The 24,088-nt window shown below is 34.4% G+C and overlaps 1 protein-coding gene across 2 annotated transcripts; it reads right to left on the bottom strand.

Moving 5' to 3' along the window:
• Window positions 1–4,848: 4,848 nt before the first annotated feature.
• Window positions 4,849–23,090, bottom strand: flvcr2b (FLVCR choline and putative heme transporter 2b). Of its 2 annotated transcripts, XM_073853179.1 has the most exons (11): window positions 22,236–23,090; window positions 20,361–20,502; window positions 16,846–16,986; window positions 13,136–13,203; window positions 12,844–12,947; window positions 10,926–11,036; window positions 10,625–10,730; window positions 8,792–8,903; window positions 7,677–7,732; window positions 5,672–5,782; window positions 4,849–5,341 (listed from the first exon to the last, which is right to left on the bottom strand). In XM_073853179.1, exons 1-10 carry the CDS (start codon window positions 22,782–22,784, stop codon window positions 5,714–5,716), a joined length of 1,458 nt encoding a protein of 485 aa, XP_073709280.1. In that variant the 5' UTR covers window positions 22,785–23,090; the 3' UTR covers window positions 4,849–5,341; window positions 5,672–5,713. The 2 variants fall into 2 exon arrangements, with proteins under 2 accessions (XP_073709280.1, XP_073709281.1); XM_073853180.1 differs by lacking the exon at window positions 5,672–5,782.
• Window positions 23,091–24,088: the final 998 nt, after the last annotated feature.

The following is a 24,088-nucleotide window of genomic DNA, read 5'->3' as shown; positions in this document are numbered from 1 at the left end:
AGAGATTTTTTTAACTTTTATAACTGTTTATAAAACTACAGTCTTCATGACTGTTAAAAACATAATGATTTAGTTTTAATTAAGTTTAGTTTTAATAAAGTCTTTTGGAAGCAGTAATTTTGCATTTTTTATGTTTCTATGTTAATTGATTAGAGAGGAATATTAACTCACACCCTCTGTATGGTTAACAGAGATAAATTTAGATTTATCACACTTTTCAAAGAACGCATGATGAGTTAAGTGTCTACCCTGGCCGGCTAGTTTGTGAGTGAGCTCAGAAAGAGGATGTGAGTGTGTTTATACTGCAAGCTATATTTAGCCTCTGACTCAAGGGCCACGTCAGCAGACATGTGACCACAATCTCAAAAGTAGGCTAATGTAACACCTTTAGTAACACTCGGTATGTGTTATATGCTGAGCCGCTACGGCTGAGATGTTTTAATGAACTTGCAGATTGTAGATTTCATAGTCTGAGAAACGTGGAAACCAGCCGCTATGAGCTCAGATACCATCAAAAACTGAAACTTAATTTTCTCAGATCAAACTGGCGGTTGAATAATTTGAAAACTTGAAAGACACCAATCCAACTAGGAATAAATGGGTCAGAAGAATTTAAATTAGTTCATTATAATTACAGTTTGCTAACTCTTTTAAATCTAGCATGCCTTCAGTGTGAGCGGCAGCTTATGCAATACACTGCAATAGTTAAGAACTACAACACACGCCCACAACACTGCTGATTGGCTGCTTTAACTGTCCATCAGGGAGATTTGGAGGGAAGGGGAGGGGTTTGCAGTGAAGCTTGAGACTAGAACGCCATCTAATGGCAAATACATGCTATTTTTTTTTATCCTATTTGATTTCCTAACAGACACTCCTGGTCTAATACCTTTCCTTTTCAATACAGGGAAAATAGTGTTAACCAATAGTTAAATTGCTATTAAGTCATGATTGGCATTTAGTATATAGAATCTTCTAAAATCACTTTTTACTTGGAGATATGTCACATTATGGAAGAAAATGAGGTTGTGATTGATAATAATGCCAATATCTTCTTTAACCTATGTCATTTTACCTGATGAATAACAATTTTTGGTTTATTTTTGTGCAGTTCCCTCAAAGAGGCCAGATGGGTTTGTTCCAGCTAGTGACGACACTCTACAACTTCCTTTTTCCTCAAGAAGGACCCCAAAATGCAAGAGCCCAGAGATGAGAGGCCATGGCGCAAGCGTTCAGGACCTAAATGAGTTTTACAAAGCGGTGCGCAGATCTGGATTTACGTGGCTCGAAAAGAAGGTTGCCGCTGGCCGGAGACTTTCCTCCTTTTTCCGAAAAAGCCATTCTCTAAACGGAGCGTTGGAGGAAATTTTCTGCAGGTTGCATATCAATATGAAGATGTTAATATTCTGCCTTACGTTTCCCCAACAAGCGGATCTCAGCGCCTTAATAAAACTCTCAGAAGAAAGAACTGTTTTAATAGGCAACGAGCTGTGAGAGTACTCAAGGTCAGAAACATGAGTATTTGTGCTGACTTTTAATGCGCCTACCGAACTCTGCCGAACTCTTTCTCTGCTGGTGTATCATGGCTCATGCTTGATTCAGTGCTGTTATCAGTGTTATCGAGACAGAGTTGAAAGACAGAGCGGACGTGACGTGACGCAATCCAGAGGCCATTCAGAGAGAACTGAAAAAAATTGTTCAAATGCAGATAAACAACTTGAACATCAGGTTTTGATACCTGTATATGAGCCATTTTTAAGAACAAGGAGACATAAATTTTGTGATTTTAAAAGGATCACACTCTAAAATGATTCAATTTACAACAATTTTACCCATTTGAAATGTTAGTTTGCCTTAATGAATTCTACTGTTCTACTGCATTACATAAAGACATGATTTTTCTCAGGCACTGAAGTATTACTTGAGATATCAGTGTTTAAAGCATCTTTTTAGTAATTAGTGACATTCAAAATGTGCTCAAAGAGCAATACACCAAATCATCTTTCACAGTACAACTCAAGCGGTAAATGCAATCAATACCTACAAATTACCATACAAGAGTTGTGATGGTATATATATAATCAATAGTAATTATAAAGAGGTTTTTATTACTGTAAATGTCTTAAGAGGGAAGTCTCCTCTGGATAGCGTAAATATGCTTTAATTAAAGGGATAGTTCGCCGGGAAATGAATATTATGTAATATTTTACTCACCCGAAGGTCATTCCTGTGTTATTTTCCTTATTTTCCATGCAAAGTTATTGGCTTTCATCATGGTAGTGCCATGTTTAATTTTGGCGGGAATGAAAACGAAGCTGTGAGGGCAACAAACTACATTGATTTAGGACTTTGTATACAGTGTATGTCATCGTAAACACTGTCAATACCTAACAGAATCGTTTTCATCTGCGTAAAATTGGTGACAGAATTTACATTTTTAACGTGAACTATCCCTGAGGACGATAATGAACTCAGATGTAGATTTCTATTGGAGCGTCCAGTGAGGCGGCCGAATCGCATCACGTGATTGGCTAATGATCTGGCGCTGATAATGAATATTGAAGAGTTTGTATATGATATGGGATAAAGCGGGGTAATTTATTTTCCATATATATTTGTAAACTCATATTGTAAAGTGAAATGAATATAACTATGAGATTAATAATTTAATTTATCGAAAATAGATATCGTTCCATGCTTTTTCTGTGGTACAATCTACTGAGGTGCCTGTACTTTTCGCGGTTTACAATTTTACATGGTTTGCTTGTGCATTATTATCGATAGTTTATAACATAATGTCGTCAGTATAGTGTTAAGAGACCATGAAGACGGTGTGAATATAACACAGACTGTCAGAGTCCGCAAAATCCACATCATTCCTTTGCAATTATTACAATTTCAGACCATTTTCCACGGAGGTGATGTTCCGGTGCTGTGGTGTGTTCTTGTCCTGTTGTTCTTCTGACAGGTGTGCCTCAAATGCTTGTGTATTGGTAACGATGACACTTGCAGACAATCAAACAGCTGAAGGTGCCTTAGAACAGCAGGCCAACGATGAAGGTTTGATGCACCCAAACATGTGGATTACAGATCATATACGAACACGTGTCGCAGCCGGGTGAATAAATACCTCCACCTGAACAACAGGGAGCTCCAACAGACTATCACAGAGAATCTGATGATTTGCAGGAAGAAACAGGCTGCTGCTGCTGCCTCACTCATCTGAAATGCCCTTTCAAATGCACTTGTCTCAGAAAGTCGTCGAAGGAGTAAAACTGTCCAGCTGTTTTTACTTTGTTTGGAATGTGTACGGGACGTTACTGCTGGTTCTTTTTTTAATTTTGCTACTTAAAATGATTATACAGTTTGATAAAAATATTAAATGCTGTTATAAAATTGTGAAATAAGATGTCTTTTTTTACGTATATCATAAATGCTGTCATATAAATGCTGACACTTTTTTCTGCAATGTTCACTGCATTAAAATATTTATGGATACTCATTTGAGCGCTATTTGTGATTATTGTTCAGTTTGAGACGTTATATACATATATTATTAAAATATAACATTTTAAAATAATAAAATTTATAAAATCTAAATATTTATGTATATTAAAATAACGCGGAAATAAGCATATGGGCGAGACTTCCGGTTCATTAGCTGCTATAGGGAAATAAGGACGAGTAACAACGTGCAGTAAACAGTAAAACTGTTTGCACTATAAACCAATGCGTTCATAATTAAGATAATACATTAAATTATATGGTAAGACACCAATTTGCAATATCAAGAAGAAAACGACATGTTTTGTACAGCTAAAAATAGCTTGATGTGGATGAGACCGAAAGCAAGACCCATACAATTTACCCGTAAGCCACCTCTTACAGTAAAAAAAAATAGGGTGATGGCTACAGTAATAATATATATTATTAATATTTGTATAAAGTATAATAACATTATTATATTAATAACTATATTTGTATTATAATTTATTTATATTTAATCGTAATTTGGCTATATACAATTTAATGAAAATATAGAACTATATAAACATATATTTTTTTTTAAATAGTACAATTTACTGTACTGATTACAGTTAATTGTAATAATAATAATAAGAAAATGGGTCTTACTGAAAACCATAGCATTGTATTATTTGTGACCCTGGACCACAAAACCAGTCATAAGATTTATGCATCATCTAAAACCTGAATAAATAAGTTAGCTCTGGTTAGGATAGGACAATATTTGGCTTACAACTATTTGAAAATCTAGAATCTGAGGGTGCAAAAAAATCTAAATATTGAGAAAATTGCCTTTAAAAGTTGTCTAAATGAAGTTCTTAGCAATGCATACTACTAATCAAAAAATTATGTTTTGATATATATTTACAGTAGGAAATGTACAAAATATCTTCATGGAACATGATCTTTACTTAATATCCTAATATTTTTTGGCATAAAAGAAAAAACAATAATTTTGACCCATACAATGTATTGTTGGCTATTGCTACAAATATACCTGTGATACTGTTCTTCTATATTAAGAAGAATATGGGTGATACTGAAAATTATAGCATTGTATTATTCACTGTCAGGTACAATAGGCAGATAGTAATGATACTAAACATATTTTACAAAATTGTTTTTAACATTTTAAAAACAAAATAATATAACTGTGCTTTAGATGTTAGATTTACTTTATTTATTACAATTTGTTCAGAATGTCTTTATAGAACTTTAAGTAGGGTCAAAAAATAAAACAACTGTATAAAAATAAAGCAACATCAATTCAGTACTTATATTAAAAACTTATATATAATGATTATATATAATGAATATATAAAACCAGGGCAGCATATTTAACTGCGTTGAGCTTCGGTTTCTATTCAAGTTCAACCAACACTGAAACGCTCAACGTTCTTATGGGTTTCAATACAAAATTGAAAATTTTTAAATGTTAACATTAATAATTTAAATCCTCATTTGATGAACAAGTTAAAAATTAGAATATATCCTATTTGAGATGATTAGTGATCAAGTAAACACAAATACAAACAAATACCTGATCAATCCCTTGCTGTTATAAACACTTGACACAATTCAAATAAGCACACACACACACACACACACACACACACACACACACACACACACACACACACACACACACACACACACACAATACAATATGATTCAAAAGTTCCAAGGCAGAGAAAAATAAATCAAAATTTAAGGCTGTATTCGAAAGATAAAAAATAAGACATGCGACACAATCTGTCCTGAGATCGCATTAGAGTTTGGCTTCAAAAGCTGGTGCTGGTGATGCTTCCTCATGGACCTGCAATCACAAAACACACAATTAGTAAGAGATATCCCAGTGAAACGGCGCCCCCTGTTGGCCACAAACCAGTTTCATGCACACACCCTCTGCAGGCAGTAAGTATATTAGTGGATTAAATGAAGGTTAAATGTTAGTACACACCGAGCAACCAAACCACAATGTAAACACAAAGCACAAAGCTCAAAGGTGAAGCATTCAGACAGAGCGGTCAAAAAACACTGGACGCTGAGAGAGAATCAAAAACATCTGAATCACTTTATGAGCGATAATTAAAATGAGTCTCATCGATCGTGAATCAAAAGGGCTGATCGCGTGTGCTACCCATACCTGAACCACAGTCAGCAATTAAATCAAGCAGTGATTGATTGATCACATGTGTGTGGAGGGGAGGAGAGACGTCCCACTGTGATCCTGAACGTCTGACCTGCCCAATGCTGCCTGTAGATACACACACACACACACACACACTGATCTGTGAACATGAATGGATTGGGAGAGATAGGAAAGTAGAACAGAGAATGAGATGATCAGAGGAGTTAAAAACGTGGGGAAAAAAGTGAGGAAAAAAATGAAAGGGAGAACATGATACATGGAAAAGAGGAATGGGAAGAGTACAATTTCTACGTTTTTGAAAGAACTTAACACTTTTATGCTTTTTTATATGTATACATCATCTGAAAGCTGAATAAATAAGCTTTCCATTGATGTATGGTTTGTTAGGATGGGAGAATATTTAGCCGAGACAACTATTTGAAAATCTGGAATCTGATGGTGCAAAAAAAATTTAAGTTAAGTTCTTAGCAATGCATTTTACTAATATATATTTTTTTAAAAAAATTAAGTTTTGATAGGAAATTTACAAAATATCTTCATGAAACATGGTCTTTACTTAAAGGATTAGTTCACTTTCAGAACAAAAATGTACAGATAATGTACTCACCCCCTTGGAGGACAAGGGGGTGAGTACATTATCTGTAAATTTTTGTTCTGAAAGTGAACTACTCCTTTAAAATCCTAATGATTTTTGGCATAAAATAAAAATCTATAATTTTGACCCATACAATGCATTGTTGGCCATTGCTATAAATCTACCCATGCTACTTAAGACTGGTTTTGTGGTCCAGGCTCACATATAATTTTATGAAAATATAGAACTATATAAATATAATTAATGTAAAAATAGTACAATTTATGATTACTGTTAATTATAATATTAAGAAGACTATGAGTGTTACTAAAAGTCATAGCAAGAACTTAATACTTTTATGCAGCAAGGATGCATTTAAATGAATCAAAAAGTAACAGTAAAGACATTTAGAATCTTGGTATGTTTCTATTTTCAAACAAATGCTGTTTTCATTTATTTATTTTAAAGTCTATATTTATCAAAATCACAAAAAAAATGTATAATCAGAAATGCTCTTGAGCAGCAAATCAGCATTTTAGAATGATTTCTGAGGGATTATGTGACACTGAAGACTGGAGTAATGCTGCTGAAAATTCAGCTTTGCATCACAGGAATAAATTACATTTTAAAATATATTACAACAGAAAGCAGTCCTTTTGAATTGCAATAATATTTCACAATATTACTATTTTTACTGTATTTTTGATCAAAGAAATGCAGCCTTGGTGAGGATAAAAGCGTATTTTCTTTCAAATTTTAAAAATCATACCAACTCCAAATGTTTGAATGATAGTGTATTGGACATAACAGAAGAGGCAATGAAGTGGAAAAACAGAGCAGGATAATGGGAAATAGTAAAAAGAGTATGAATAGGATGCGTGGTTCAAGAAAACACGACATTGCGTGTAAAGCTGATCAGGAGTGATGGTGAAGAACAGGATGAAATGTGTTTATAAAGCTGGTGCGAATCTCAGAGCATTTCCCGTGTGTTATCCAATCACAGCGCTGGAATGTCAACACACAAAAAAGTTCAAAAGCGCCACAGGAGCTGCTCGAGGCCGGAGACCCTTGAGAACCTGCAGGAACACGGTCATGTTCCTGCTGTGGATGTTTGCAACAACAACTATCAAACCAAAAGCACCTTTGAATGAACACTGGAGTTCAGGTTAAAACACAGAAACATGAGATAGAAACAACAGGACTGTCATGTTTTGTAGTATCTTCAGTACGTTAGTGGGGAATAAAAAGATTTCTGCTGCATCTGACAAACAAGAGACACACACTCGCAAAAAACACAAAACATAAAGTTATTTCTGAATGGGAAGGTCATGTAAATCTTTAGCTGCTTTTTATCACAAATATATTGCATTGCATATTGTAAAGTGTAATTGCATAACTGTTTTGTTGATAAGTCTGGTTACTTACAGCTGCCAGTGCTTGCTGGTTTGCCAACTGTCTGCGCAGATCTGACTTAATACAGGCTGAGATAAAGACGAGAAATGCAATGAGACGTACATTATTACAGCTTTAACATTCACCAGACTATCTACTAAAATGACTGATAACAGATGACAGATAACTGTAAGCTCTAGTCTTTATAATAAGTATTTGAATTGTGAATATAAAACGGATGAATGTCCAGGTCATATTTCATCCCCCCTCCCCAAAAAAAAAAGGAATTTATTTTTTTATTTATTATATGAAGTCTATTTTATGCACTGTGAAATAAAATATTCTTCTCGTAAAAATTAAATAAATATCAGAATATATAATGTATTTGATATTCTTTAGACAAAATATCATAATCATTACTATTATTATTATTATTATTATACAAATAATAAAAAATAATAATATAGTGGAAGATCAATCTGATTGGACTTTCGAGATGCAAGTTGTCAGAGAAACAAAGTTTAACAGAAATAAAGCTTTGTTCTTCAATGCATAAATGTTATTTGAAGGATTATACAATTACTCATTAACTTTTACTGCCTAGAAAATTCATTGAATATTAACCAGGAAGATATTCATAACAACAATTTACAACTGCAACCAACATTACTATTGTAATTAACAAATTATACAAGTTTGCAACATTTAAACCACGTGCTGACCTGCCTTGACCTTGTATTTATGAAAAACATGCTTGTCCTGACAACACAGCTAAGCATTTGATTAAAATCAACCTTCATTTTAAGCACTTTTTACACGTACAACTAACTAATATGAAGATACACAAAGATCACATTCGGCTGAAGGATTTTGGCTGTAACTGTGCAAAAACAATGTTGCTTTTTTAATATTTACAAAACCCTGTGTTTTTTTCTGTTTAATAGCTCAAACATTAACTGAAACATGAGCTTTCATAATGTCAGATAAATTTGAATATACAATGCTTTCCAAGTATTATCATCACGGGAAACATTCAAACGTAACTACAGCAAGAGTAGGACCAGAGTAAATAATTAAAAAACTGTTTCACAATAAGTAAAATAAAGAGAAACAACTAGTCAGGTAAAGGAGTATTGAGTGATCTGCACCTGTAATGAAGGTTCCTATCAGCAGGAAGGCACACAGGAAGAGATTTCCAGCAAGAGTATTGAACGAGTCCATGATTTTCCCCTGACAGATTGTGAATATGATCCCAAATACCTGCAGTAAGAAATCACAATCGTTAAAATTAGCTGGTAACTCCATATAAAATCATATAAAGCTCAATACAACATAATACACAACTTTAAAAAATAACATACAGTCAAGCCCAAAATTACCCCTGGCAAATTCTGACTTAAAGTTACTTTCATTCAACCAGCAAGTTTTTTTTTTGACCAGAAATGACAGGTTTCTCCCAAAAGATAATAAGACGATGTACAAGTATCATTGTTCATTGTGGAAAAAAATATAGCTTTTATTTACATTTGATCAAAAAGTGGCATGTCCAAAATTATTCATACCCTTTGCAAACTGTCACAGTCTATGGGAAAATCCAAAGTTCTGTACCATTCCAAATAGTCCAAGCTGTTCTAAAGCATCCTAATTACCCTGATTCATTGAGAACTTAAGAGTTTTAATAAATTCAACAGGTGAAAAACAGAAGCTCTCTGCTGTTGGTTTGTGGACAGTCATGGCTACGACAAAGGAGCTCACTGAGGACCTGCGGCTGCGCATTGTGGCTGCTCACAAGTCAGGAAAAGACTATAAGACCATATTTAAATGTTTTGAAGTTCCAGTGGCTACAGTGCAAAGTATTACTAAAAAAATACAAGACGTTCCACACTGTGAAAAATCTCAGAGGATGTGGTCGCAAGCCAAAAGTGACACCTGTGCTGGCCAGGAGGATAGTGAGAGAGGTAAAAAAGAATCCAAGGATCACCACCAAGGCCATCCTGATGAATCTGGGCTCTGCTGGTGGCAACATCTCAAGGCAGACAGTCCAACAGACACTGCACACCACTGGGTTCCACAGACGCAGACCAAGGAGGACACCACTTCTCCAGATAAGGCACACAAAAGCCCACTTGGCCTTTGCAAAAGCTTATCTGGACAAGGAATAAGACTAGTCTTCTGTTTTATGGTCAGATGAAACAAAAAAATTGAATTGTTTGGCCACAATGATGTAGCCTTCATTTGGTGTAAAAACGAAGAAGACTTCAACCCTAAGAACACCATCCCCACTGTCAAACATGGTGGTGGGAAACTAATGTTTAGGGGATGTTTTTCAGCCGGTGGACCAGGAAACATAATCACAGTAAACGGCACCATGAAAAAGGAGCAATACATCTAAAATATTCTCAACAACAACATCAGGCAGTCTGCAGAGAAACTTGGCCTTGGGCACCAGTGGACATTTCAGCATGACAACAACCCAAAACACAGCAAAAGTGGTGAAGAAATGGTCAGAAGACAAAAACATTAACGTTTTGCAGTGGCCCAGACAGAGTCCTGACTTAAATCCAATTGAGAATCTGTGGAGGAGCTAAAGATCAGGGTGATGGCAAGGAGACCCTCCAACCTGAAAGAGTTGGAGCTCATCACTAAAGATGAATGGGCAAAAATACCAGTGGAGACATGCAAAAAGCTGGTCAGCAATTATAGGAAGCGTTTGATTGCTGTAATAGCCAATAAAGGCTTTTGTATTGATTATTGAGAAGGGTATGAATAATTTTGGACATGCCACTTTTTGTTCAAATGTAAATAAAAGATGAGTAATCATTTTTTCCACAATGATGCCTCTTGTACATCATCTTATTATCTTCTGGGAGACGTCTGTGTCATTTCTAATCTAAAAAAAACTTGCTGGTTGAAGTCAGAATTTGCCAGGGGTATGAATAATTTCGGGCTTGACTGTAAGTATTATTAAATATCACACAAACCTGTGCAGAACAGTTTAGAAGTCCTGAAGATGTTCCCTCAGACTCTGGGTAAGTCAATTCGACTGCAAACTCAAAACCGAGTGGAAGGTAACCCGTCATGAAGAACCTGCATAAATAGCACACAAACAAAACATCTATATTTAATATTTATATCTAAATTTATATATAGTGAGAGAGAGAGAGACAAAATTGGCGAAGTTTTTATTGTAAAACTAAAATGACAAAACAAAACAGAAACAAACTATAACAACAACAAAGAAAGGAAAATAAAAGATGTTTTCAATTTGACATTTTCTAGTACCCGAGAGCTCCTGCTGTGATGAAGACAACCCACAGGTGACCCAGATCCAAGGTAAAAGCATAAATCACCAAACCCACAAGCGACATCACATACACGGCGAGTGTTGTTTGTCTGTGGAGAAATTACATAACAGAAACATAGGACAGGATAAATCTTTTATCAGGATCATCCAACACGTAAATCCTAGTATGAATGGCAAATGAGTTTGATTATATCATTTATAGCAGCTGCTGTTTCAAAGTTTGGGATCTGTAAGAAGTTTTTAATAAGTTTCTTATGTTCATGCATTTATTTGATCAAAAAAAAAAAAAAAAAAAATCCAGTTTTCCAATGTTTTTTATGTGAAAATATTTAAAAATGTAATTTATTCCTGTAATGCAAAGCTGAATTTTCAGCATCATTACTCCAGTCTTCAGTGTCACATGATCCTTCAGAAATCATTTTAATATGCTGATGTATTATCAATGCTGAAAACAGTTGTGATGCTTAATATTTTGTTGGAATATTATTAGATATTAGAATGATTTCTGAAGGATCTTGTGACACTGGAGTAATGATGCTGAAAATTCAGCTTTGCATCACAGAAATAAATTATATTTTAAAATATATTAAAATAGAAAGCTATTATTTGGAACTGTAATAATATTTAAATAATTACTATTTTTTTCTGTATTTTTGATCAAGCTAATGCAGCCTTAATGAGGGAATATCATAAAAAAAAAACATTAAAAATCCCAAACTTTTGAACAGCAGTGTACATCCAGTGAAATAACATTTTAGTAAAAAGTCTGAATCTAACATGTATATCTGGGTGTTTCGTCAAAACCTCTTTGGAAAAATGGTTGGTTTCAGTGGTAATGACGGCACAACTGTTGGACAATCGTAATCGTGTAACAATACAGTATATCAATCATTTTCAAATCATAAAAATTTAAATGATTCATGATTGCTTTACTTTTTGTTTAGATTATTGGTTCTAAAAATTATTTTTATCATGTATTTTCACATCACATTTTTGCGATATTGAACATTTGGGTTTAGGATAAGGCTAAAAACAATAAATTCTACACTACCTACTAGTTTGGGGACTCTAAAATATACTTTTATTCAGCAAGGATGCATTATATATTTTAAGAGAGACATTTATAATGCTTTAAAAGATTTCTATTTCTGAACTTTCTATTCATCATAGAATTCTGAAAAATAAAATGTATTACAATTTTTGCAAAAATATTAGACAGCACAACTGTTTTCAACATTGATAATAATAAGAAATGTTTCTCGAGCAGCCAATCAGCATATTAGAATGATTTCTGAAGGATCGAGTGACACTAAAGACTGGAGTAATGATGCTAAAAATTCAGCTTTGCATCACAGGAATAAATTATACTTTAAAATATATTCAAATAGAACACAGCTATTTTTATTTGCAATAATATTTCACAATATTACAGGTTTTACTGTTTTTTAAATTAAATAACTGCAGCCTTGGTGAGCATTTAGAGACTTAAAAAAAATCTTACTGACTACAAACGTTTGAACAATATAGTGTATACATAAAAAATATTTGAAAAGTAGAAAAAGTGTGTGTGGAGAGTGTAAAGGTGAGTTTTTACACTTGAAACCACTTTGTCCTTCATTCTGCTGAACAAAAGAAACATCACAATGTCCAGGAGGGGAAGGCGTGCTGTGACGGGTCAAATACACTTAAACAAAAGGTTTACGGGGTCACTAAGGTCTAAGTTCATGGGTCAGAGATTCAAACACCTGGACAAACACACTAAACCAAAGCATATGAACAGACTCACTGGGGAAGGACTCAATAACACACTTATCTTCAAGGAGTAATGAAAACAAATGTTTATCAAGCACTGTCACTGTCTGGAGGACATTTCAAGATTAAAGTCTATCCTCTTACTTGTACGTCTTAGTTCGGTCTAACCAGATCCCACAAATGAGGGATCCCACCATGCCAGAGATCACGATGGTGAGGCCGATCCTGCCGGCATTCACCTCTTCTCCCTGTTCAAAGAAGAGCAAAGTTTTACATGCATTCTCTGTTTTAGCTGCAGACCAAGATCAGTTTTTCTGGATAAATGAATAAAAAAATGTATAGTAGAAGAAGTGCTTTCACTGATGCATTATGTAAAATAAGTGCCGAAAAGGGCTCTTGTGATTGGCTGGATAAGAAGTGGGTGGGTGAGACTTACAGGATAGTGTTCAATGATCATTCGGTTAAGCAGCGTACTGACACCATAGAAACAGCCAACATTCAGCCCTGATGAAGAAAGACAAATGAAATCAAAAACAGAAACATGCTAAAATTAAAAAGCCTGCTAACAAAAGTGTCCTAGCAGACAGCTGATCTGGTGTGCATCTCCAGTAGTAAGCAGTAAATGTCTTCACATTTCTGAAGGGATCTGCATTCCTGCAGGTTTATTTCTGTCAATGTTCAGCCAGGTTAAATGCAGCTACAGACTTCCTTCATGCAAGTGTTGCACAAATGTGTGTGTTTGTGTATGTAGACAGCTCATCACTAGCTAGGCATATCTAATCTGTAAATAAATATATACACTAACATTGTTAATGCCTTTGAAAGAAGTCTCTTTTGCTCTCCAAGGCTGCATTTATTTGATCAAAAATACAGTAAAAACAGCAGTATTGTGAATAAAATACCTGTTTTCTATTAGAATATATTTTCAAATGTAATTTATTCCAGTAATGCAAAGCTGAATTTTCACCATCATTACTCCAGTCTTCAGCATCACATGATGCTTTAGAAATCATCTAATATGCTGATTTCTGCTTAAGAATCATTTATTATTATTATCAATGTTGAAAACAGCTGCTTCATATTTTCGCAAAAAGCTTGACTTTTTTTTCTGATTTGATAAATTGAAAGTTCAGAATGGGATTTATTTAAAGTATTCGTCAATTTAATGCATCCGTGATGAATAAAAGTATTAATTTATTTAAAAGAAATTAAATGAACTCTTACTGAACCCAAGCTTATAATGATAATATATGAATAAATATATTTATATATAAATAATATTATTAACATGGCTGAAGCTGCTATGCAAATTGGCTTCCTGGTTTTTTAACAGTAAGATTTATGTTTTTAAAGACGTCTTTTCTGCCCACCAAGCCTGCATTTATTTGATCCAAAGTGCAGCACAAACAGTAAAATCTATTTTAAAATGTAATTTGTTCCTTTGATTTCAAAGCTACATTTTTAGCATCATTACTCCAGTCACATGATCCTTCAGAAATCATTCTAATATTCTGATTTGCTGCTCAAAAAGCATTTATTATTTAGTATTATTATCATGTTGAAAACAGCTGAGTAGAATTTTTTCAGGTTTCTTTGATGAATAGAAAGTTCAGAAAAACAGCATTTATCGGACATAGAAATCTTTTGTAACATTATAAATGTCTTTATCATCGATTTTTAAAACTCCTCGATTGCATTTTGCCTGTGTCAAGTAATCGGCAAAATACCGGAAGTGCCGCATTCCACATATTAAACCCATTTAAAATGATAATTAAGCATAATGCTATTAAAAATTCACAAACACTACGATTCAATTAAATATATATATATATATATATATATATAGAAGGTGTGTCCAAACTTTTGGTCTGTACTGTAGATATGAATTCAACTGAAAAAACTTGTGAAAAATATCTTTCAGGTGGTCAAATAGCAAATAGCAAATAGTGGAGCTCTGCAGCCACCTACTGGTAAAAGTTATTTTTTTTTACTTTTAAAACTGGATTTTCCAAAAGATGGGCAAAAATCTTACACTAAACCATGTGAAATTATCCATGTTATCCCCATGAATTAAAGTTAGAAATGTGGGTCTTTTATAATGTGAATTTTACATAAAAAAAGCAGTTTTTGTATATTTTGTATATTTGTATATAAAATATATTTAAAAAAAAAAGTAAATGTTGCTAAACAAGAACTGTTGTCATTTACATGTGTGGAGCATCTCAAACTTTATCTCTGCATGTTACATCTCTGCTATTTCCTCAGATTTGTAAGGTATATCATTTATAACCCTATGCAAATGCAGGAGAATACATCAGTATATCTCTATATGCTAACTGTTCATCGCAATTTCAAAATAAAAGTTTAAACCCTCGCCCTGAGTTTACACGTTTTGATGTCCACATATTCAACAAATTACATTGCCTGCAGCATTTCTGTCATAAAGAAATTGCAAAATATTAAAGATTAAGTGGACATTTGAATTAAATGTTTGTTGAGTCAATTTTAAACGAGGATTAAACAAATAATAAAGTTAAAAAAAAAACAATCGTCAGTCCGATGGCGCCCTCTGCAGGCATTTGCATGCATAATGTACATTAGCTTTACTGTTTATAATACATTATGTATTTGAACAGTTTTGTTCAATAAAACCATATGACTACTTGCTTTTGATACTTTATTTGAACTAATTATTATTGCCTCTTTGCTATAATATATGTGACCCTGGACCACAAAACCAGTCATAAGGTTAAATTTGACAAAACTGAGATTTATACATCATATGAAAGCTCAATAAATAAGCTTTCTATTGATGTATGGTTTGTTAGGATAGGACAATATTTGGCTGAGATACATCTATTTGAAATCAGAAATCTGAGGATGCAAAAAAATCAAAAAGACTGAGAAAATCACCTTTAAAGTTGTCCAAATTAGGTTCTTAACAATGCATGTTACAAATCAAAAATTACATTTTGATATGTTTACAGTAGGAATTTTACAAAAAATCTGTATGGAACATGAACTTTACTTAATTTCTTAATGATTTTTGGCATAAAAGAAAAATCAAAAATTGACCCATGCAATGTATTTTTGGCTATTGCTACAAATATACCCCAGCGACTTAAGACTGGTTTTGTGGTCCAGGGTCACATATGTACTTAAGTCATTTTAAAGGCTATTGTTAACTTGGGTATATTTTATTATTACAAAAAAATATATAATTATAATTATCCGATTACTCGATTAATCGTTAGAATAATTGACAGATTACTCGATTAATAAAATAATCGATAATGACAACCCTAATTAAAAGCATCCTTGCTAAATAAAAGTATTCATTTCTATAATTTATTTTTCAAAAAAATAAAACATTATATTGACTCCAAGCTTTTGAATGGTATAGTGTATAAAAGCTTTTAATTAGATAAATATTAGATAAATGCTGATCTTTGAATCTTTCTATTCATCAAAGAATCCTGAAAAAAAATGTACTCAACTGTTTCAAATATTGATTAATAATAATAATGTTTCTTGAACAGCAAATCAGCATTTTTAGAATGATTTCTGAAGGATCATGTGACACTGAAGACAAGTAATTCTGCTGAAAATTCAGCTTTGATCACAGGAAAAAAAATTACAATTAGTTATTTGAGACTATAAAAATATTTTATAGTTTTTGCTGTACTTTGGATTAAATAAATGCAGGCTTAGTAAGCAGATAAGGCTTCTTTTAAAGTAATAAAAATGTTACTGTTCAAAAACTTTTGACTGGTAGTGTATGGATCAAGTCCCTTGATTGTGTTTTATGTGTGTGTGTGTGTGTGTGTGTGTGTATATGTATGTTTTTGGCCATTTTTATACAATGCACAATGTGACTATGACTCTAGAAGCAGCACATATGTGATCTGAAGGACAAGTTATGTGCCAAAGTTTAATAATTTAGGGTTAGGAGCTTGTTCGAATCACAAACCCAAAGTATGAGCAGTAACATTCATGCTTACATTTGCAAACACCACTGACTATAGGACTATTCATGTTAATGTGCTCAGTAACAAACTATGACTGTGTGTTTAAATGGCAGCAAGCATAATGAACCCCAGTTTGAGGTTCTGAATGCATCTGTTGTGCACAGAGTAAGACATTCACCGTAAGTGATGACGAGGAGGATGAAGGCTTTGTTGCGGAGCAGCCTGAGGATGGAGGCCGTATACGAGTAGCTTTCCGGAGAGATCTGCCGAGCCGCGGCCTGAGAGAGGGTGGGAGGGATCTCCGGTCGCTCCTGAAACACTAGCGAGAATATAAAAACACAAATGCGTCCAATCACAAGTCAGATACATCACAGAGAGCCAATGCAAAGTACGAAAAAGAGCTTTTGAATGACAGCAAAACCCCATTGGACCCTCAAACCATAGAATGAATTAGCGCAACAGTTTGCAGTTCTCTGCTTGTTTGTGATGCAAGGGTAAATAAAGAACCGGTTGTTTGAATTAGGCCAGCGTTTTCTTTACTGAAGAAGCAATATGTCTATAAAGTCTAATGCTTTGTGTATTTAAGGAGTGTTTTAGTCTAGTCATAGATCACATAGATCAGCTTTATGGTGCAACTGGACAGCTCTGTGTAAAACAATGGTGAGTTGACTTTTTTGAATTTAAATATCGATTAAATAAAATTTAAAAAATTAAAAATGAAAAAGTGCATTTACAAGAGAATGTTTGCTAAAAATTCTAATAATAAAAATATTGAGAGTACAAAAAACTAAATATTAAAAATGCATACTTACAAAAACAAGAAATGTTGCTTTGGCAACTAACTGAAATAAGTTTAAGTTGAAGTACAATTGAAAAACTTGAATATATACGTGACCCTGGACCACAAAACCAGTCATAAGAGTCAATTTTCAAGGGTCAATCAAGATTATCTCATCTGAAAGCTGATAGATAAATAAGCTTTCCATAGATGTGTGGTTTGTTGGGATAGGACAATATTTGGCCGAGATACGACAATGTGAAAATCTGGAATATAAGAGTGGAAAAAATCTAAATACTGAGAAAATGATGTCCAAACGAAGTTCTTAGCAATGCATATTACTAATGGAAAATTAGGTTTTGATATATTTATGGCAGGAAATTTACAAAATATATTCATGGAACATGATCTTTACTTTATATCCTAATGATTTTTGGCATTAAAGAAAAATGTATAATTTTGAGCCATACAATGTATGGCTATTGCTACAAATATACCTGTGCTATTTAAGACAGGTTTTGTGGTCCAGGGTCACACATGCATAAGTATGATTAAATAATTAAATAAAAAGATTAAATGATTTAATGTTAAAACAAAAATTCTAATGAAAACTAAAACAACATTGATAAAAGAAAGTTATTCCATAATATAGGCATCAAAGTAATGCTGTCTACGATGCACACTTTTGGGCAAAATGCAAGACAACATCACATGTATATTTCATTAAAGCAATCCCAGTGTCAAGATGGCCAATCGGGCCTGTGTGTTCAATCCAAGTGGTCCATTTGGATGGAAATCTGCTTAAATTGAATGTTTTGACATCTGTGGATGTTTGTGTTTGAGTACAAATTTACCCTGCTGTCCCCAAGACTGCAGGTGACTGAACTCAATGATATTTGCTCTATCAAACACACACTAGATATTAAAAACTCTGCAGCATTGGGGAACTATTAGACAGAAACACTGGAATCTGCTGTGCTTGATCTTAACTAAAAATTACATAACAGAGCAGCTAAACTGGTCATCTCGATGGAAATTAGTAGAACAGTTCACCCAAAAATAATAACTGTCATCATTTAACTCACCAGCATGATTTTTATTTGTTTATTGCATTGAACAAAAAAGGTAGTGTTTAGCAGAAAACCCAAGTTGTAAAAATATGACATAAAAGTAAGTGACTGACAGACTGTAAATGCAATACACAACTGTCACGTTGCTTTTATTGAACATTTTAGTGCTTAACAGATCATGTTTTCTAAAAATCCTTTTGTGTTCAATGGAAGAAAATGTCATACACATTTAGAAAAATAGTCCCTGTCCCTTTAAGACTTTAAATTGTCTTGTGCTTTTCTTCTTTCAATTGTCTAGACAAGCTTTTTTGCTTGTGAGAACAGAACTGAATGCAAGTGAGTGTTGCTTTAAATATTAATTTAAAAAAAATGTCCTTTTGTGTTCAATGGAAGAAAATGTCACGTTTAAAAAAATTGTCCCTGTCCCTTTAAGACTTTAAATTGTCTTGTGATTTTCTTCTTTCAATTGTCTAGACAAGCTTTTTTGCTTGTGAGAACAGAACTGAATGCAAGTGAGTGTTGGCTTTAAATATTAATTTGAAAAAAATGTCCTTTTGTGTTCAATGGAAGAAAATGTCACGTTTAAAAAAATTGTCCCTGTCCCTTTAAGACTTTAAATTGTCTTGTGCTTTTCTTCTTTCAATTGTCTAGACAAGCTTTTTTGCTTGTGAGAACAGAACAGAATGCATGTGAGTGTTGCTTTAAATATTAATTTTAAAAAAATGTCCTTTTGTGTTCAATGGAAGAAAATGTCACGTTTAAAAAAATTGTCCCTGTCCCTTTAAGACTTTAAATTGTCTTGTGATTTTCTTCTTTCAATTGTCTAGACAAGCTTTTTTGCTTGTGAGAACAGAACTGAACGCATGTGAGTGTCGCTCTGAATATGACTGGGCATTTTGTAGCCTTGTCAAAATAAAAATGGGCATCTCAGCATTTAAAATGCTGAAACAGAGAGCATGTGCAGAATAAAAAAGGAAGCAAATCAAATGGGTTGAAACCGAAAGAAAAAAATAATAATTTCCCCTTCTGTCAGTTGGGCTAAAGGTCAGATAATCATCAGCACTAACTGACTCCATTTATAAGTCAGACTAACAAAATAGCAGGTGTTATGTGCCAACGAAAATCATTTATATGTTAGTTTGGTGTGTGTAAACTATAAATACAAAATTTGTCTATGTACGTTCGTGAAAAAAAACCTGGTGAGCGATCTCACTTCACTGCCTTCTAAAATAGCATCCCAATCTTCACTGAACATCTTAAATGACTGAAACGTTCTACATAGTCAGCAACTTCTGGTCCACACATAATCTCAAAATCATTTTGATTTAAAGGTTGTATCAGCGATTTCTAGCCTGAAACATAAAGTGTCAATTTCAGCTGACCTTTCTTCACGATCCGCTCCAATCAGCGTCAGGGGTTTGGTGTTATGGACTTTCGCTCCGCCTCCCTCACATCCCTGCACCAGTAGGAAAGTCCACAACACCAATCCCCTGACGCTGATTGGTTGGAACACTGTTTGTTTATCTGTGGAAAGGTTGGTAGTGCCGATTGTTTTTTTGGCATATCTCGGACCCTAGGCTGACCAGAGAGACGCATTTTTTTCACAGACAATTTATGGGGCAGGCAGCGAGCGGATCGTGAAGAAAGGTCAGCTGAAATTGACACTTTATGTTTTAGGCTAGAAATCGCTGATACAACCTTTAAGCATGTTGCCAAGATAACAAGATCTCTGTAATATCTGTGAAAGATGTGCAATAATTTGGATTTCATATAAGGCATCTTAATTATGTTGCATCTTTTGGAATGAACTATTGAACAAAATTGTATAACTGACATTTAACTCACCAATGACTACCAATACAAACAGGAATGTGGCCACACCCGCCGTGATGTAGAACATGACTCTGATGTGAGCTGCTAACTCGTCCAGATCTTCAACATTTGGAACCAGTATTGGTGGAACGAGGAAGCCTATGGCGATCCCCAACTGAGGAAAAACAAATATTTTTGAGGTTACATTAACTAAATGAATGTGACATTACCAGTTAGGTTTGAATTCAAACATAGCTGTGCTTTTAAAACTGCACTTTGTTTGAATCCACTCCCTACTTTTCTCTGTTGTGAATCACTGTACCGTGACTATAAATTTGGGAACTAAAGGCCTGTTCAACTTGATACGTAACTATGTGGTTGCACATTAAAACACTTAAGTACAACAACAATGTTTCATCCTGCACTTGTCCTCCATTTTGGTTGGCCTAAAATGAGGGTTTTTGAACTTTGTATGCATTGCAACTTGTATAATACCCAAGGTATTATACAATACATTGACTTTGTTTCTTCAGTAGAACAAAAAAACAAAGATTTTTGAATCAAACTGTTGCAGTCTGGTAGTCATATAATGGCAGTGAATGGGCACCAAACCTTTGAAAGTAACTAAAAAAAAACATGCACAGACAAATCCAAATTAAACCCTGTGGCTTGTGATGATACATTGATGTCCCAAGACACATTCACTGCCATTATATGACGAACAGACGGCACCGGTTTGAGTTAAAAATCTTCATTTGTGTTCTACTGAAGAAACAAAGTCACTTATATCTTGGATGCACTGGGGGTAAGCAGATAAACATCAAATTTTCATTTTTGGGTGAACTATCCCTTTAAAGTTAGGTTACACACACACCATTTTTTTTAATCAAAATTAGATTTTTAAAAACAACAATGGAATAAAACGATGGAATGGAATAAAACGCAAAAATTTTTTCGATATCTTTTCATAAGCTGAAATTCAGGGGTTAGGGTTTGGAACAGCCACCTCCCAATTGAAAGTACCCACTAAATGATTAGTGAACATCTAAGATTTGAAAACGTAAATGCTTTAAATGTGTTTTTTGGTTGTGGGACAGCAGTTTGCACCAATTTTGTATAATAGCCCATATATGACTAAATACAATACATCATTAAATAAATTAGAGAAAATGTACTTAATGAGACCAGTAGTCTCATGTATGTCTGCATAAATTTGTGCATTAAATCTGCATACAAACATTATCACGAACAAATTAAGATGTGCCAATAATTTTCATACTAATATTTAAAAATAAGTAAGAACAACTGTATAACACTTAAAGGGATAGTTCACCCAAAAGTGAACCGATCATTTTTTGTCTTAAGACATCAATGTATCGTCACGCGCCACAGGGTTTAATTTGGATTTGTCTGTGCATGTTTTTTTTTTTTTTTTTGCTTTCAAAGGTTTGGTGCCCATTAACTACCATTATATGACTAACAGACTGCAACGGTTTGAGTTAAAAATCTTTGTTTGTGTTCTCTTGAAGAAACAAAGTCACCTACATCTTGAAAGCCCTGGAAGTAAGCAGATAAACATCAAATTTACATTTTTGGGTGAACTATCCCTTTAATATATAATATATTATTTATAAATCTTTTTTTTTTTTTTTACAGGATTGTAAATTATAACAAGCAGCAACTTTAGACTGGCTCAACGAATGAAGAGCGTTTGGGGGCGGGGTTATCTGTTTGCCAACCAATAGCAAATGGGGTTGGGGTGTGCTCAGGATACCTGTGTGAAAACAATCATTATTATTTTTGCAATTATGTTTAATGCTATTAGTGATACACAAATTGCACACTTCAACTTTAATTTTCATTGTACAGTTAAGAAAACAATGGTATTATTATTTTACTAAAACCAACCTGATTTCCGAAGACCCCAATAGAGCAGGCAGTGGACACTTCTTCTGATCCGAACCACACCGATGCTATGCGAGAGGGCATCCCGAGAATGAACACCTGAGCCACTGAGCACGTGAACTGGCCCAAAAATGTGACCGGGAAAAGGTCCGGTCTCGCACTGGCCACCTTGATCCACGTGCCCGTGCAATTCATAGCCGCGGCCACGAGCGCGATGACCCTCAGCCCTTTTTTATCCAGGAGCCACGAGACGGGGAAAATTAGCGGAATGTACGTCAACATGTAAATCATAGACATCCAGTCGATGGTGAACGAGTCCACACCGTAGAAGCGCATGAAGATATTGTTGATGATTCCGTATTGAATCCATTGATATGAGTTGCATAGCGAATACGAGCTGAATAATAACACTATGATCCATCGCTTTTTATATAAACGCGTTTCCGGCGGTGTGTTGTGGTGTTCAAAAGTCAACTCAGCATCAGCGTCTGTTTTTGAGAAATGTTTATTGTCATTCACCTCTCCGTCCACTCGCTTTGATTCCTCGTCCATTTTCACTCAAGTCAACCGCGTTCAGAACTTCTCCGTGACTGAAAGATTCATTCATTCATGTGGAATCCCAAATGCCATGTTAAAGAGACGCCGGTTACTCTGTACTGTACTGTATAACATGTCAAACTCACATGCTCACTTTATATGACAGATTAAAGACTGAGTCTAAAACCTAATCAGTAAACTTCCCATATTAATTCGATGTATTTTCTTCCGCTACTCGGATTTAATAAAGTCTCCGGCTCCTGCAGCACAAACTCTTCAAACATTCGCTGAAAGTTTCGCCACCGTGATGAAGTTCCTGACTTAAAATACCCTAAACTAGAAGAGAAATTATAAACAAACTGGTCGGCAGAAATGGGCGGGGCTTCACTGTAAAGTGGTAGTGTCAATCATGTGACATAGAGACAGAGCGACACGCGTCATGAAAACCACGCCCACTAAGGTAAAAAAACAAACCAATGCTCTCCTTTGTATAAGCTGCCTCATTGTCATTTTTGACTTATAACAAAAATCTGAAAAAATGTCTAAAAGCTGCTATGTGACAAGGTGTACAGTAAACAAACAAACAAACAAAAAAAAAAACACAGAACTATATTTTTATAAGCTGTCGACCTAAAAAAACGAGTGTTTAAAGGGGTCATCCGGTGCCACATGCACTTTTACAAGCTGTTTGAACTGAAATGTGTGTTGGGAGTGTGTGTACACAACCACCCAGAATGACAAAGATCCACCCAGTAGTTCTCAGATGCCTGTAGTTGTGGCGTAACACCGACAGAGGCCGCTCCTGCGATAGTTGATAGACAGCAGTGTTTTAGCATAGACCAACCCCGAGTGAGAATGTGAATGCTGATCTATCTAAATGGGTTCATGTTTACGCAAATCATTTCTCACCATACTGCTTTATAAACGAGGGTCAGTATAAAACTTAGCTTCGTAATGCTAGATGGTTTAAAACTGTCTGTTAAAGGAACACTCCACTTTTTTTGGAAATAGGCTCATTCTCCAACTTCCCCCGAGTTAATAAGTTGAGTTTTACCGTTTTGAAATCCATTCAGTCGTTCTCCTGTTCTGGCGATATCACTTTTAGCATAGCTTAGCATAGATCATTGAATCCTATTAGACCAGTAGCATCGCGTTCAAAAATGTCCAACGAGTTTCCATATTTGTTGTATTTAAAACTTGACTCTTCTGTAGTTATATCGTGTACTAAGACCGGTGGAAATGCAAAGCTGCGAGTTTCTAGGCTGATAAGATTAGGAAGGAAGTACACTTCTATTCCTGCGTAATAGTCAAGGAAGTTT

Source organism: Garra rufa, chromosome 13 (genome assembly GCF_049309525.1).
Source record: "Garra rufa chromosome 13, GarRuf1.0, whole genome shotgun sequence".
Classification (NCBI taxonomy): Eukaryota; Metazoa; Chordata; class Actinopteri; order Cypriniformes; family Cyprinidae; genus Garra; species Garra rufa.
This window is presented reverse-complemented; position numbering and strand designations above follow the sequence as displayed.

Excerpts from the sequence above, each read along its gene's own strand:
- flvcr2b (XM_073853179.1), bottom strand. The coding sequence starts at position 22,784 with ATGGACGAGGAATCAAAGCGAGTGGACGGAGAGGTGAATGACAATAAA. Across the intron at positions 13,204-16,845 it reads CCTCCTCGTCATCACTTACG|GGCTGAATGTTGGCTGTTTC; the intron begins GTGAATGTCTTA and ends TTTCTTCATCAG. Across the intron at positions 12,948-13,135 it reads TGATCATTGAACACTATCCT|GGAGAAGAGGTGAATGCCGG; the intron begins GTAAGTCTCACC and ends TTCTTTGAACAG.